The sequence below is a fragment of the Tamandua tetradactyla genome, chromosome 17 (genome assembly GCF_023851605.1).
Source record: "Tamandua tetradactyla isolate mTamTet1 chromosome 17, mTamTet1.pri, whole genome shotgun sequence".
Taxonomy (NCBI): Eukaryota; Metazoa; Chordata; class Mammalia; order Pilosa; family Myrmecophagidae; genus Tamandua; species Tamandua tetradactyla.
Window position 1 is genome coordinate 28,229,260 of NC_135343.1, and position 17,825 is coordinate 28,247,084.

A 17,825-nucleotide genomic window follows, 5' to 3' on the forward strand; every position below is an offset into this window, starting at 1 on the left:
TAGGGTAAAATGAGGCAATTTTTAAGTCTTTTGTGATGTTAAAAAGCAATCTTACACAGAGATTTAATGTCTTGTTTCCACGCTTCTCTGCAGGCTACTCAAACAATGGGACTACAGACTGGTAACAAATTTGAAGATTTAGTAACTCAGGTCATTGGCATTAGGCATAACTAAATAAAATGTGGTTTGTCAAACAAAACTACACTGGCAGTGATTTCTTTCCTCTACTCATGAAGGACTACAAAAAGGGTCAATTTCGTAATAAAAATTCTAGACCTAAACAACTTGGCTTTTATCAAGCTCAAAGACTTTTTTTAAAATTTATTTATTTTTTGCATGGGCAGGCACCAGGAATCAAACTCGGGTCTCCGGCATGGCAGGTGAGAACTCTGCCACTGAGCCACCATCACACTGTCCTAAATTTAATATTTTTGAGAAATATCCACACATGTAAAATCCAACCATATTATACCATCAGTGGCTCATAATATCAACACATAGTTGTGTATTCTTCACCATGATCATTTTTAGAACATTTGCATCACACCAGAAAAAGAAATAAAAAGAAAAGAAAAAGAACTCATACATCTCAAAACCCTTACCCCTCCCTCTCACAGACCACTAACATTTCAATCTACCCAATTCTTATCCTTTATTTTCCATTATTTATTTATTTATTTTTATTCATCTGTCCATACTCTAGATAAAAGAAGCATCAGACACAAAGTTTTCACAATCACAAAGTCACACTGTAAAAGCTATATAGCCATACAGCCTTCTTCAAGAATCAAGACTACTGGAACACTAACAGTTTCCCTCTAGCCACTCCAATATACCATAAACTAAAAAGGTTTATATACATATAATGCATAAAAATGGATATATATAAAACAAGTAAGAAAAACTTCCAGAATAACCTCTCAACTCTGTTTGAAATCTCTCATCCACTGAAACTTTATTTTGTCTTATTTTTCTCTTCCCTCTTTTGGTCAAGAAAGCTTTCTCATTCACACAATGCCAGATCCTGGCTCATTGCCGGGAGTCAGGTCCCACGTTGCCAGGGAGATTTACACCCCTGGGAGTCATGTCCCATGTAGGGGGCAAGGGCAGAGTTCAGCTGCCAAGTTGGTTTAGACAAAGAGACCACATTTGAGCAAAAAAAGAGGCTCTCTGGGGTTGATTCTTAGGCATAATTATCAGTAGGCTGAGCTCATCTTTTGCAGGAAATAAGCTTCATAGGGGTGAAGCACAAAGACTTTTAGCCTCAAGTAGTGAAGAAGCAATTATGGATAAACTCCTTAAATATGACATTTGCTGCCTTCAATAAAGTTAGATAATCTGGGTTGCTATATCCTGTCTCCAAATCACTGCTTCTGCATAACCATCACTGGCCTGCTCATGCATTTTTTCTGGGGGGGGGGCGGGGGGTAGTGCATGGGCCAGGAATCGAACCTGGGTTTCCTGCATGGCAGGCAAGAATTTTACCACTGAACTATCCTTGCACCCCCTGCTCATGCATTTTAAAAGCATTAAATGTGACTACTGTTCTAACCAAACTGTAAGCAACTTGAGGGAAAGAATTGTATCTTAAATCCTTAATGAGTCTGTTAAAGCAACCCTAAGGTTAAAAAAGAAGCTTTGCGTACAAGTAATAGATGTTGCTTCTATTCTTTCAGTTTATTTTTTGAAGACAATAATTGAAGCTTCAAGTATGGTTTACAACTTGAAGGCTAAAAGGTTGAAAACAGGTACCTGAATTTCTTGGCCAACTTCTAATCCTAGGGCAGTGGGATGTTTAATCTGAAAAAGAACACATTAATCAATTAGTTGTTATGCATAATACACAATGACCACATATTAATGGTAGCACACATTTTTTTCCCAATTGGGAAACCACTATTTTGTTTTTTTCTGACATAAAATGCTAATTATAAAGATTTAAAACAATACAGAAGTATTCAGAAGAAAGTAAAATCACGCCAAACCCCTCTTCTTATGGATAACGACTGCTAACATTACATTGAGTATGGCTTCAAACATCTTGTTTTTCACATGTGCGTGCTTGATTTGTAAAAAGGAACTTACTGTGCTTGTTACTTTTTAATTTGCTGATTTTTCATTCAATATTATGAAGCATTGTAGCTTAGCATTCAAACTGAATAATTTATTTAACGAATCTCCCAAAGATGGTCATTTAATTTATCTTAAATTCTAGTGTTATAAATACTAATGATCAGCGAATCTAGGTGAAAGGTATGTGGGTGTTCAGTTTATTACTCTTTCAACTTTTCTGTAGGTTTAAAAGTTTTCATAAGTGCACATGTGTTCATCTAGTATAATAACCCTCTCAGAACAAAGCATGTGGAACTTCTAGGTCTAAGGTACTCCATACACATGTACCAAACACCCTGGAAAAACTGTGTCCCAATTTACACTCTTGTAAACAAAATAAGAGAATGTCCAATTTTTTTCTATATTGACCTATACTGGGAGTTTTCAACTATTTGAAGGTTGGAAAATTGCACCTTGATTTTATTTGCATTTAAAACATTTATTGATGGTAGTGAATATATTGGTTAGCCTTTAAAAAGAAATGATTCGCCTGTCCATGTTCTTTGCTCACTTTTCCACTGACACTCACTTTTCTAACAGATCTATAAAGCCCCTTTGTATATTAACCCTACCAGATGTGATAAGCATTTTCCCTCTAGTTTGTTCTCTTTCAACTTTGCTTTAGATTTTTACTGTATAATTTTTACTTTTACTATGAGGTCAAAGTTTACCCATTTATTTAAGTTTCTGGCTTTGATATCAAGGTGAGAGATTTTCCCAATTCCAAGATTACTAAAATATACATAATTTCCTCTAGTGTCCGTCCCTCCCTGACATCCACCATCCCCAGATTTTTTTAAGTTAGCTTTTCATTGCAGATGGGATTTTGGTGTAAAAATGAGTAGAGATCTTAATCATCGACTTAAAATGCAATTTTTTTTTAATTGTGAAAAATAACATATATACAAAAAAGCAATAAATTTCAAAGCACACCACAACAATTAGTTATGGAACCGATTTCAGAGTTTGGTATGGGTTACAGTTCCACAACTTTAGGTTTTTCCTTTTGGCTGCTCCAAGACACTGCAGACAAAAAGATATATCAATATAATGATTTAGGAGTCATACTCATTTGTGAAATCCTATCCTCTCTTTTATAGCTCCACCTTCTCCTTTGATTTTTTTTTTTTAACTATTTACTTTTTTACTGATAAATATTATATGGTCATATACCATACAATCATCCAAAGTGTACTATCAATGTTTCACAACATTATATAGCTGTGTATTAAAATGAAACTTTTCCCATGTATATAACTAGGTTTACTTCTGGTCTATTATATTCTGTTTCATGGACTGTCTTTTCTGGGCCAGTAAAATACTGTTCTGTTCTCTAGAGTTTTATAATATATTTCAATGCATGGCAAGACAGATATCCCTATTTTTCTTCCTATTTCAGTTTGCTTGAACAGTCTTAAAAGCGATTATAAAATAATACCATAAAAAGAATCAAATGCCTTTTTTCTTTTTTTCCTCACCTTTCGTTGATCAAGTTGCGTGTTATGAAGTAGCACTGCAGTCATGTTTGGATACAGTTTTACCATTACCCCAGAGTCTCTAAAAAAAAGGGAATAACAAACCTGATTAATACAAAAAGTATCTGTACATCTACTGACAAACTATAATTATATTTTCATGAGAAAAAAAACAAAAAAAATTACTACAGCATATATTTTTAACTATAAAAACCAACATGACCTAAAACTGATACTTTTCAACTCAAAATATATCCTCTATTTAAATGTTTGTTAATTTAAGGACAAAGAAAGGAAAGAGGAATAGGAAGCATGTGCAATGAAAAGCTTTCAGAATATAGTCTTCCTTTGCATTTGTCTTCATAATATTTTCCAAAAATATTTTGAAATGATTTAAATTATCTTTAAATGGACTGAAATTATCATCAAGCTATTAAACAGTGATTTAAGGAGTGGGTTAGATAATATGAGTACTTATTTTATTAAAAAAATTCTTTTTACCTCTCTCATTTACTAAAATAAGCCATCCCATTTTCTTATTTTTTTACTTGCAATATTAAACAAATTAACCTATTGCTTTTTTTCAATTTTTTAAATTAATTTTTTAAATTAAAAAAACAAACATTCTTAACATATGATCATTTTGTTCTACATGTATAATCAGTAATTCACAATGTCACATAGTTGCATATTCATCATCATGATCATTTCTTAGAACATTTGCATCAATTCAGAAAAAGAAATAAAAAGACAGCAGAAAAAAATTCATACATACCAGACCCCTTACCCCTCCTTTTGATTGATCACTAGCATTTCAATCTACTAAATTTATTTTAACATTTGTTCTCCCATTATTTATTTTTATGTCATATATTTTACTCGTCTGTTGATAAGGTAGATAAAAGGAGCATCAGACACAAGTTTTTCACAATCACACAGTCACACTGTGAAAGTTATATCATTATACAATTATCCTCAAGAAACATGGTTACTGGAACACAGCTCTACATTTTCAGGCAGTTCCCTCCAGCCTCTCCATTACATCTTGAATAATGTGATATCTACTTAATGCGTAAGAATAACCTCCAGGATAACCTCATCTCTGTTTGGAATCTCTCAGCCGTTGAAACTTTATTTTGTCTCATTTAGCTCTTCCCCCTTTTGCTTGAGAAGGTTTTCTCAATCTCTTGGTGCTTGCTGAGTTCTATCATTCTAGGATTTCTGTCCCACGTTGCCAGGAAGGTCCACACCCCTGGGAGTCATGTCCCACATAGACAGGGGGAGGGCAGTGAGTTTGCTTGTTGTGTTGGCTGGAGAGGCCACATCTGAGCAACAAAAGAGGTTCTCTTGGGGGTGACTCTTAGGCCTAATTTAAAGTAGGCTTGACCTATCCTTTGGGAGGTTAAGCTTCATATGAATAACCCCCGAGACTGGAGACTCAACCTTTGTTTTGGTTGTCCCCACCGCTTGTGAGAATATCAAGAATTCTCCACTTTGGGAAGTTGAATTTTACCCCTTTCTCACCAAAGGGGACTTTGCAAATACTTTTTTACTCACTGTTCAAATCACTCTGGGATTTATTGGGGCATCACTCTGGACAAACCTACAAAATCTTATGCCCTACTCAAGGTTCCATGTACTTACAGTGTTCAATTAAGCTGCCCACATAAATTATATTAGGAACTGTACTTGTTAAAATATAAATTTTGTACCATATAAACATTTTTTGCTTTAGTTTCACACATAAAATTTTTAAAATATTAATTACCATCTATTTTCAACATCCTGCAGTAATGACATTCCTTTGTTCTTTCTCATGCAAAAACATTTTTAAATTTGTACATTTAGTCGCTATCATTATACACTCTAGGCATTCCTAGATTATACCATCTCAGTCTCTATCGTCTATCTTTCTTTCTGATTTCATTTGTGCTCCCAGCCCTCCTCCCTCTATCATTCTCACATTCAACTTCATTCAGGGTTCTAACATAACTGTATTACAGTTAGGTAGTATCATTCATTTGAAAAAGTTTTGAACATTGATGTGTTTCAAAAATTTATTTTTCTTCTGAATAAAAGGGGGATCTTCTGATCCTAAAAATTCATTTTTTAAGCCATAACAAAGAATATAAGGTTAAAATTGGCATTTTAAAAATGGCACCAATTAAGCATCAAAGAGTTCTAATTTTGAAACAAACCGACAATAAACTACCAAGAAAAAAAAGGAAAAAAAAAGAAGGGAAAAATTGCTAAGTCTATTTTGGTTCTGTTTATACAGTTCATTGGGAAAATTAAAATGGTGGTTAATTTGGTTAAAGAAAACAATTCAGGTAGAAGAGTATATTACTACAATTAGAGTCTAGAACCATGTTAACAAAAATTTATAAGCTGGTATAGAAAATACATATTATTCCTAAACAATTACGACTAGGGCAGGCCATGGTGGCTTAGCAGGCAGAGTTCTTGCCTGCCATGCTGAAGACCCAGGTTCGATTTCCAGTGCCTGCCCATGCCAAAAATAAATAAATAAATAAATAAATAAAATTATGATTATACTATAACTGACATATAATATAAATATCTTATTAATTCAAAGTAAATAAGGCCACGACATGAAGCTAATCTGGGCTCATAATATAAATCTTTAACAAACCAACAAGAGTATATCATTATTCTAAGTTACCTGATTTCAGTTATTGTGGCGGTATACACTGCTCCAAATTCTAATTGCTGCTCCTGCTGTAAGTGCAAAATAAGCCATAAGATTCACTAAGAAAAGAGCAATAAAAATTAGAAAAAAGTAACTATTATGAGATTATACTTACATCATCTTTGCACATTTCAGTAATGAAGTCTCTTGCTTCATGCATAGCATTGGGTGTTGGTGCAAATACAGAAAATGTTTCTTCATCTACCTGACTAACAGTTACTCCTTTTAAAAAGATAAATTTATAAGATTTAACAAATGAGTATGATTGCTGGATCATTGCATCAATATATATTTTTTTGTTTCCATTGTCCTGGAGCAACTAGAAGGAAAAACCTAAAATTGTAGAACTGTAACCCATACCAAACTCTGAAATCTGCTCTGCAACTAACTATAGTGGTGTGCTTTGAAAAAAGCTTTTCTGTATATGTTATTTTTCGTAGTAAAACATATTAAAAAAATAAAACTAGAAAGATCAATTTAATATACTAAAACTATCTTGCTCATTCCAGAAGAGAGTAGTCTGAAAAGTAGAGGAGAGAACAGGGGAGGGATCTGAAAGCAGCTGGGCAGGATCGTGGTATGTTTAATCACTGCTTTCAGCAACAGGGAAAGTAGGGATTCATTCACCAATACATATTACACACCTGATATATTTATGGCATTGGATGAGGCCCTAGGGATACAGCAGTGAACCAGTGTCCGTATTCTCTATGGTCCCACAATCTGGTGGTGTGAAGATACCAGTTTGAATTTTGGAAGGTCTGGTTTTGTTCTTTTAATTAGGAATAGAAACTACTCTAGATCCCTTTTCTCACCTTTTTTTTTAGTCCATCTTATTCTTTATAGTAGTGAACAGGCAGGGAAGGTATGAAATCATGTCAATTTCCTCATCCTCAATCTTAAGAACTGGCTGAGAAGACTCTGCTTCTCACCCTCCTTCAATAACCTCAGAACTGGCAAGTACCAGGTAACTCAAAGATTGTACCCAGAAAAAAACCCAAAAAACCCATTATTTCTATATATATACTCTTTCATAAAGAAAAGTCTAAATAAAACTAAATGAAAGTAGCAGAAGTAATATTTAAAGATAACTAAAACATAACTCCTCTAAAAGCAAACTAAAAATTATTCTAGATGTTCAATTTTAAAATGTTGCAACAAAAAAATTGATGAATTCCTGGTCATCCTTGATTACAGTTAAAGATCACTGCTGATTTATTAAGAAGCATTAGAAAATGTACAGTAAAGACATTTCATAGCCTTTTCTCCTGGTCTTCCATTTCTCAAACATACATTTAGGGAACAACATAGTAGAGGTGAAATGGCAAACTTACATGGTCCAACTTTAAAAAAAAACAAAAACCCAAACTTCAAACAACTCTTACCTGTTTCAGCCTGAAGTTTTTTTAAATGATATCCACCTGGTCCAACAAATTTTGATCGTTTTGATAATGGAACCTGAACAGTTTCTACAATGTAATACAGTAAAAAATGTAGGTAATTAAAATAAATAAATAAATATAAATAATTCAAATACATACATGAACCCAAAACACATACTGATCACTCAGGATTGTTTCTCTCTCTCTCTCTTTTTTAGCCTAGACATATATAAAAGTATTCCAATATGAAAACAGAAAAAGTTTCTGCACTAAAATTACTAAGTTCCAAGGTCCAAAAACATTCCCTCAATTTAAAGTACTTTAGTTACGAAAAATACCTAAGGTATTTTCATTTTGTGAATGCAGTAAAAAAAATTTAAAAACAGTAGTAGATCTTATGTTTACCTTATTATGAAATCAGTAATAATTTAATGTATTACCTACAACAGGTCCATTTTCTTTTCTAGATGCTCGAGGTTTTGAAATAGCTTTGTTCATAATCTGTAGTATTTCCTTCTTTGCCACTAGAATAGATAAAAACACAATAAAAATTATCACTAAATAAAATAAATGTGATCTAATATGGCTGCATTCATAGTTTTCATGGAGTAAAGCCTTAACTTCTTAATTTATGATCAAAGCGCTCCACATTCCAATTAACTTGACAATTCTACTTATTATTCTCTTCTCCATAAATTCCACCTTGAAGACTTGCTTATTAGTTTGCAAAAATCGAATTTTCACTGGTTTCTCACTTTGGTGGTTAGTCATGTGCCCAATAAGTTAATACTTCTTGACTTAAGTCACATGAAATTTTATTTTAAGAGCAATGTTTTATAATAAGCCTATTTTTATAATAACCCTAATAAGAATTATAGTTCCTATTAACAAACTATACAGTTATGAAAGGAGAACCTGGCACATTGGGCTTACCTGAGGCTTGTTGAATAGCTTCCATTACAATTTTTATTGGTATTCCAGGTAATTTAATATCAGCCTAATATGGTAGAGGAGCCAAAAGTTATATAAATATCAGTTTATTACACTGTTACAAAAACAAAACAACTTGTGTTTTAAAGATACCTGTAATGAGGTTATTCCCTTAACAGTGCCAGCAATTTTGAAATCCATGTCACCATTGTAATCTTCAATTCCCTTCAGGAATTTAAAAAATGATATAGTTTTAAATAAACACAAAATCTATTCAGTCACTGTAGAAGAATTTCAAAAAATAGCTTAGAAATAAAATATGTCCTCTAAAGACCACACACAAGGAAATTTCTACATTAACTACAGCTTCCAATTTATGACATTGTAACCTACAAATATTTTCACCAGAAACATCTTAGATTATATTTCCCCCATAAATGCATAAGGATTAATTTAAGATCACCCTAAAGTGAGCTATTATGGATAATTAACACTGTAATACTTACTCCTTAACTCACAACTTAGAAAAACCTAGGTGAACCTACGGAGGAGGAAAGTAAGAATAAGCACCTCTATTCCTTAAGTACTAGCATTTTCATAGCTTGTTATGTATTATAATCTCATCATTAAATATCTGAAAATATGAATATACTTGCCAGAATATCTGTCAGCAAACGATAATCTTCTATCTCACTCTTCTCGGGACTGTTTTTGGTGATCAGTCCTATTGCTACCCCTGCGACCGCAGATGAAACTGGAACCCCTATAATTGAGAAAAATAACTTCTATGTACAATGTGTATATCAGCCTAACACATGTATTTATCATTCCACTGACATTTACTTTCATGTAAGTGGGTGGTGTACTCTAAATTAACAATCATCAAAACTGAGTTGGAAAGTTCTTAAAGGTCATCTAACTTACTTCTTCTCAAACATATAAAACCCCTTAAAATAAATAGGTCTAACACATAATTACTTTACTCAGCAAAAACCATAACTTTTAAAGTTATCTGTTTCTTTGCCTTTTTGCTTTTGGTGCCTCCCTTTTTTTTTTTTTAAAGTTGCCATATTTTTGGTAAATTCTTTCAGCTTGACTCCCTCAGTCTACCTCCACATGGACAGCTACCATTAGCTTTTCTGAGTATCTTTCCAGAAAATTTCTGTGTACAAGTGTAAATATAAGGACAATCTATTTTCTTTACTCCTGGGCACATTCTACTATTCTACTATTCTGAACCTAGCCTTTTTTCACTTAACAACATATAGTGAGACATATCGCACAAAACTCTACCTTATGATGGTATAATCCAGGAATGCCTACAGTGTACAGTGATAATGACTAAATGTACAAATTAAAAAATGTTTTTGCATGAGGAGAAAAGGAAAAAAAAACCTCTATCTTAGTTTTTCCAGTGATTGTGTAGTACTCCCTGTATGTTTATAAGTCACACATAGAAGTATTACTTGAGTCAAAGGGTATGTAAATTTACATTTGTTATATTGTCAAACTACCTTCCAAAGAATGTAGCATTTTATTCTATATATATACTTCAGAAGTATATGAAGATGCCTATTTTCCACATTCTGGTTAATTCTCATAAAATCTTTTGAAATTTGCCAATCTGAAGTAAAAATGGTAGCTTATTATCCTTAATTTCATTTGTTTTTATGAGTGAGGTTGAACATTTTTTCATTTTTTTTAAGCCATTTTCATATTTCCTTTCCTATGAACTGCCTGGTTGTAAGTCTTTTCTTTACTGATTTCAATATGGACAGATCCATGTTTATTTCTTCGTTTGTTAAGTTTATGGTGATTTTTTTTTTCTGTATAGAATTTTAAAAGTTTTATGTAATCACGGTTCCTCAATTTTGCTTAGAAAGGCTTTCCACCTCTCAGATTTTGATAAAATCACCCATGTTTCATTAAAAAAAAATTGTTTTGATCTCTTGGAATTTATTTTGGTGTAAAACAATGTAGGAGGGATATCATTTCATATGCTCTCTGTAAGCAATCTTGCCTACACCCATGGTATTAACTATAAAGTTGATGTCTTACAAATCTATCTCTCTAGCCTAGCTCTTTCTCAAGCCCTAAATCTTTATGTCCAATCTGTCTACTAGACATCTCCAGCTAGATGTTAACACTTAAAAATATATATATTATAAATATATATATTCAAAATTAAATCACCTCCAATAAATGCTTTTTCTCTTGAATTATCTATATTGGTTGAGAGTAACTAAAACACTCAAGCCAGAATCAACATTTATTTTCTCATACTTTATATCCCACTGAGTCATAAGGATCTGTTTAGTTTGCTCTCTAAATTTTTTAGAATGCTGTCCTTTCTCACCAATATTTAAATATCCACTGCCACTCCTTTAGTTAATGTCAATATCATTTCTTGCCTGCAATAGGCATAATACATAAAGTACATAAAATCCTTCGAATTCCCCATTACCTTCTTGCAGGGAATTTTTACAGATATTCTGAGGGGGTTTGGGAAATATTGCATATCCTATTCCTGGAGATTCAGAACAAGTATTAGCATTCTTAAAGCTATTTAGCCAATAGAAAATAAAACTGTCTTAACCTGCTTAATTTAGAACAGAATATGTATGTATTTTTGCCATGGTATATAATTATCAACATCTTGTGAAAAACTACTTCATGATACGCTAAGTGGGGAAATGCTTGCTTTGAGTCCAAATACTTTAAAATGACAATGATCTTCAAAATTTGATTCCAATTTTCAAGACTTCTTTTATATACATTCCAAATACACCCCATAAAGTTTTGTAATGTCACGACTTTGCACATCCTGCTTCTTTCATCTCAAATATCAGCCTTGCCCTTACGTGAAATGTCGCTGTCTTTGGGACTCTGATTACCCCCAATACAGTTCATCATTCTTCCTGTGTGTCTTGTACATCTTCTCTGATTTCTAGTTATCTTTTTAAATTTTCCCACCCCTAAGCCTTTCAAAAAAATGGGTACCATTTGTATTCCTGGGACACAGCACAGTGCCTGCCTTAGAGCAAGACAAGCACTGGTGTTTGAACTAAATTTCTTATTTTATGTTAGCCTTTCCCATAGGACTTGATATTCATTCTGGTTAAATTTATGTTTCAATATTTGGCTTTATATTTAAATATATATATTTATTTTTAACTTTTAATTGTATAACATAACACATATACAAATCAAGGAAAGAAAAAAGCAATAGTTTTCAAAGCACTCTTCTTCAATAAGCAGTTACAGAACAGATGCCAGAGGTTGGTATGGGCTACCATACATTTTTTTTTTAATGTAGAAAAGCAATTTATTCTATTATAAGCACTTAAACAGTTAGTCATGGAGAATAACAGTCCTGCTGGTGAAACAGGTCACTCAAAAGGGAGATGGTATCAAACTAGTGGTCAAGGACTAACTCAAAACAAAAAAGTATAAACTCTTATCCAGGATTAATTTTAATTAACATTAAAAACAAATATCAGGGAGAAAAACCGAGCGACTTCCGGAGAAGATGGCAGCTTAGTAAGACGTGCGGGTCTTAGTTCCTCCTCCAGAACAGCTACTAGGGGAGTAGAAACGATACAGAACAGCTCCCGGAGCCACGACAGAGATAAAAAACACAGCGTACCCCATCCTGGAACGGCTGACTGGCTGGGAGAACGCGCTCCGGTGAGATCGCCAAGGGGCGCGGGCTTCCACGGGCTGGGGCAGAGGGCGGCTGGAGTCCCTCCCTTCCTTCTTTCCGGGCCGGCTGGGAGAATTGGACAGGCGGTCCCCTAAAGCCACGGTGGCTGGCGCCCCCCCACACACGCGGCCCCCCGGACCAGATGGGAGAATTGGATTGGAGATCCCCAGGCCACGGAGAACGGTGACCGGGGTCCATTCCAAACACGTGGCTTCCCGGTCCGGCTGGGAATGGTGCACTCCACCAGGATGCGGTGGCTGGCGCCCTCCCGCCACGCTTGGCGGCATGGGCCCGGCTGGGAGATTTGGACGGGTGCTCTCCCAGGCTGCGGCGGCCGGCGACCCTCCGCGCGTTCGGATCCCCGGGCCGGCTGGGAGATTCGGATTGGCACTCCGCCAAGCCGCTTCAGTTGGCGAACCTCCCCCACAGCGAGAGTTTTCCAAAGTTAAAAGACCCACAGCACCTTTTACTGGTGGGACCCGCAGACAAATGAGTGCCACGAGCGCCACCTACTGGGCAGGATAAGAAAAACAGAGCTCAGAGATTTCACAGAAAAATCTTTCAACCTGTTGGGTTCAACACCCAGGGAAATCTGATTAAATGCCCAGATGCCAGCAGAAGATAACGGATCATGCTCAGAAAATTGAAAATATGGCCCAGTCAAAGGAACAAACCAATAGTTCAAATGAGATACAGGAGCTGAAACAACTAATGCTGAATATACGAACAGAAATGGAAAACCTCTTCAAAAACGAAATTGATAAATTGAGGGAGGACATGAAGAAGACATGGGCTGAACAAAAAGAAGAAATAGAAAAACTGAAAAAACAAATCACAGAACTTATGGAAGTGAAGGACAAAGTAGAAAAGATGGAAAAAACAATGGATACCTACAATGATAGATTTAAAGAGACAGAAGATAGAATTAGTGATTTGGAGGATGGAACATCTGAATTCCAAAAGAAAAAAACTATAGGGAAAAGAATGGAAAAATTTGAACAGGGGATCAGGAAACTGAAGGACAATATGAAGCGCACAAATATACGTGTTGTGGGTGTCCCAGAAGGAGAAGAGAAGGGAAAAGGAGGAGAAAAACTAATGGAAGAAATTATCACTGAAAATTTCCCAACTCTTATGAAAGACCTAAAATTACAGATCCAAGAAGTGCAGCGCACCCCAAAGAGAATAGATCCAAATAGGCGTTCTCCAAGACACTTACTAGTTAGAATGTCAGAGGTCAAAGAGAAAGAGAGGATCTTGAAACCAGCAAGAGAAAAACAATCCATCACATACAAGGGAAACCCAATAAGACTATGTGTAGATTTCTCAGCAGAAACCATGGAAGCTAGAAGACAGTGGGATGATATATTTAAATTACTAAAAGAGAAAAACTGCCAACCAAGACTCCTATATCCAGTAAAATTATCCTTCAAAAATGAGGGAGAAATTAAAACATTTTCAGACAAAAAGTCACTGAGAGAATTTGTGACCAAAGAGACCAGCTCTGCAAGAAATACTAAAGGGAGCACTAGAGACAGGTACGAAAAGACAGAAGAGAGAGGTGTGGAGAAGAGTGTAGAAAGAAGGAATATTAGATATGACATATAAAATACAAAAGGCAAAATGGTAGAAGAAAGTACTACCCATACAGTAATAACACTAAATGTTAATGGACTGAATTCCCCAATCAAAAGACATAGACTGGCAGAATGGATTAAAAAACAGGATCCTTCTATATGCTGTCTACAGGAAACACAACTTAGAGCCAAAGATAAACATAGGTTGAAATTGAAAGGTTGGGAAAAGATATTTCATGCAAATAACAACCAGAAAAGAGCAGGAGTAGCTATACTAATATCCAACAAATTAGTTAAAAGAGACAAAGAAGGATACTATCTACTAATAAAACGAACAATTAAACAAGAAGACATAACAATCATAAATATTTATGCACTGAATCAGAATGCCCCAAAATACTTGAGGAATACACACCAATTACTGAAAAGGGAAATAGACACATCTACCATAATAGTTGGAGACTTCAATTCCCCACTCTCATCAATGGAAAGAACATTTAGACAGAGGATCAATAAAGAAACAGAGAATCTGAATATTACAATAAATGAGCTAGACTTAACAGACATTTATAGGACATTACACCCCACAACAGCAGGATACATCTTTTTCTCAAGTGCTCATGGATCATTCTCAAAGATAGACCATATGCTGGGTCACAAAGCAAGTCTCAACAAATTTAAAAACACTGAAATCATACACAACACATTCTCAGATCATAAAGGAATGAAGTTGGAAATCAATAATAGGTGGAGTGCCAGAAAATTCACAAATATGTGGAGGTTCAACAACACACTCCTAAACAACGACTGGGTCAAAGAAGAAATTGCTAGAGAAATTAGCAAATACCTCGAGGCGAATGAAAATGAAAACACAACATATCAAAACATATGGGACGCAGCAAGGCAGTGCTAAGAGGGAAATTTATTGCCCTAAATGCCTATATCAGAAAAGAAGAAAAGGCAAAAATTCAGGAATTAACTATCCACTTGGAAGAACTGGAGAAAGAACAGCAAACTAATCCCAAAGCAAGCAAAAGGAAAGAAATAACAAAGATCAGAGCAGAAATAAATGAAATTGAAAACATGAAAACAATAGAGAAAATCAATAAGGCCAGAAGTTGGTTCTATGAGAAAATCAATAAGATTGATGGGCCCTTAGCAAGATTCACAAAAAGAAGAAGAGAGAGGATGCAAATAAATAAGATCAGAAATGGAAGAGGAGACACAACTACTGACCTCACAGAAATAAAGGAGGTAATAACAGGATACTATGAACAACTTTACGCTAATAAATACAACAATTTAGAGGAAATGGACGGGTTCCTGGAAAGACATGAACAACCAACTTTGACTCAAGAAGACATAGATGACCTCAACAAACCAATCACAAGTAAAGAAATTGAATCAGTCATTCAAAAGCTTCCTAAAAAGAAAAGTCCAGGACCAGACGGCTTCACATCTGAATTCTATCAAACATTCTAGAAAGAATTAGTACCAACCCTCCTCAAACTCTTCAAAAAAATTGAAGCGGAGGGAAAACTACCTAATTCATTCTATGAAGCCAACATCACCCTCATACCAAAACCAGGCAAAGATATTACAAAAAAGAAAACTACAGACCAATCTCTCTAATGAATATAGATGCAAAAATCCTCAACAAACTCCTAGCAAATCGTATCCAACAACACATTAAAAGAATTATACATCATGACCAAGTAGGATTCATCCCAGGTATGCAAGGATGGTTCAACATAAGAAAATCAATTAATGTAATACACCATATCAACAAATCAAAGCAGAAAAATCACATGATCATCTCAATTGATGCAGAGAAGGCATTCGACAAGATTCAACATCCTTTCCTGTTGAAAACACTTCAAAGGATAGGAATACAAGGGAACTTCCTTAAAATGATAGAGGGAATATATGAAAAACCCACAGCTAATATCATCCTCAATGGGGAAAAATTGAAAACTTTCCCCCTAAGATCAGGAAGAAGACAAGGATGTCCACTATCACCACTATTATTCAACATTGTGTTGGCAGTTCTAGCCAGAGCAATTAGACAAGAAAAAGAAATACAAGGCATCAAAATTGGAAAGGAAGAAGTAAAACTATCACTGTTTGCAGACGATATGATACTATACGTCGAAAACCCGGAAAAATCCACAACAAAACTACTAGAGCTAATAAATGAGTACAGCAAAGTAGCAGGTTACAAGATCAACATTCAAAAATCTGTAGCATTTCTATACACTAGCAATGAACAAGCTGAGGGGGAAATCAAGAAACGAATCCCATTTACAATTGCAACTAAAAGAATAAAATACCTAGGAATAAATTTAACTAAAGAGAGAAAAAAACCTATATAAAGAAAACTACAAAAAACTGCTAAAAGAAATCACAGAAGACCTAAATAGAAGGAAGGGCATACCATGTTCATGGATTGGAAGACTAAATATAGTTAAGATGTCAATCCTAACTAAATTGATTTACAGATTCAATGCAATACTAATCAAAATCCCAACAACTTATTTTTCAGAAATAGAAAAACCAATAAACAAATTTATCTGGAAGGGCAGGGTGCCCCGAATTGCTAAAAACATCTTGAGGAAAAAAAACGAAGCTGGAGGTCTTGCACTGCCTGACTTTAAGGCATATTATGAAGCCACAGTGGTCAAAACAGCATGGTATTGGCATAAAGATAGATATATTGACCAATGGAATCGAATAGAGTGCTCAGATATAGACCCTCTCATCTATGGACATTTGATCTTTGATAAGGCAGTCAAGCCAACTCACCTGGGACAGAACAGTCTCTTCAACAAATGGTGCCTAGAGAACTGGATATCCATATGGAAAAGAATGAAAGAAGACCCATATCACACACCCTACACAAAAGTTACCTCAAAATGGATCAAAGATCTAAACATTAGGTCTAAGACCATAAAACAGTTAGAGGAAAATGTAGGGAGATATCTAATGAATCTTACAATTGGAGGCGGTTTTATGGACCTTAAAGCTAAAGCAAGAGCACTGAAGAAGGAAATAAATAAATGGGAACTCCTCAAAATTAAACACTTTTGTGCATCAAAGAACTTCATCAAGAAAGTAGAAAGACAGCCTACACAATGGGAGACAATATTTGGAAACGACATATCAGATAAAGGTCTAGTATCCAGAATTTATAAAGAGATTGTCCAACTCAACAACAAAAAGACAGCCAATCCAATTACAAAATGGGAAAAAGACTTGAACAGACACCTCTCAGAAGAGGAAATACAAATGGCCAAAAGGCACATGAAGAGATGCTCAATGTCCCTGGCCATTAGAGAAATGCAAATCAAAACCACAATGAGATATCATCTCACACCCACCAGAATGGCCATTATCAACAAAACAGAAAATGACAAGTGCTAGAGAGGATGCAGAGAGAGAGGCACTCTTATCCACTGTTGGTGGGAATGTCAAATGATGCAACCACTGTGGAAGGCAGTTTGGCGGTTCCTCAAAAAGCTGAATATAGAATTGCCATAAGACCCAGCAATATCATTGCTGGGTGTCTATTCAAAGGACTTAAGTGCAAAGACACAAACGGACATTTGCACACCAACGTTTATAGCAGCGTTATTTACAATTGCAAAGAGATGGAAACAGCCAAAATATCCATCAACAGGAGAATTGCTAAACAAACTGTGGTATATACATACGATGGGATATTATGCAGCTTTAACACAGAATAAACTTATGAAGCATGTAATAACATGGATGGACCTAGAGAACATTATGCTGAGTGAGTCTAGCCAAAAACTAAAGGACAACTACTGTATGGTCCCACTGATGTGAACGGACATTCGAGAATTAACTTGGAATATGTCATTGGTAACAGAGTCCAGCAGGAGTTAGAAACAGGGTAAGATAATGGGTAATTGGAGC

At 35.0% G+C, this 17,825-nt stretch overlaps 1 protein-coding gene across 1 annotated transcript in view; it reads right to left on the reverse strand.

Annotated features, from left to right (window-relative positions):
- PNPT1 (polyribonucleotide nucleotidyltransferase 1) overlaps nucleotides 1-17,825 on the reverse strand; it is a 71,111-nt gene that overhangs the window by 657 nt on the left and 52,629 nt on the right. The window contains exons 19-27 of the mRNA XM_077134272.1: nucleotides 9,266-9,372; nucleotides 8,763-8,834; nucleotides 8,613-8,676; nucleotides 8,120-8,203; nucleotides 7,683-7,766; nucleotides 6,413-6,519; nucleotides 6,271-6,326; nucleotides 3,591-3,669; nucleotides 1,753-1,800 (exon numbers count right to left, since the gene is read on the reverse strand). Coding sequence (XP_076990387.1) covers nucleotides 1,753-1,800; nucleotides 3,591-3,669; nucleotides 6,271-6,326; nucleotides 6,413-6,519; nucleotides 7,683-7,766; nucleotides 8,120-8,203; nucleotides 8,613-8,676; nucleotides 8,763-8,834; nucleotides 9,266-9,372 — 701 coding nt within the window. The remainder of the gene's footprint in view (nucleotides 1-1,752; nucleotides 1,801-3,590; nucleotides 3,670-6,270; nucleotides 6,327-6,412; nucleotides 6,520-7,682; nucleotides 7,767-8,119; nucleotides 8,204-8,612; nucleotides 8,677-8,762; nucleotides 8,835-9,265; nucleotides 9,373-17,825) is intronic.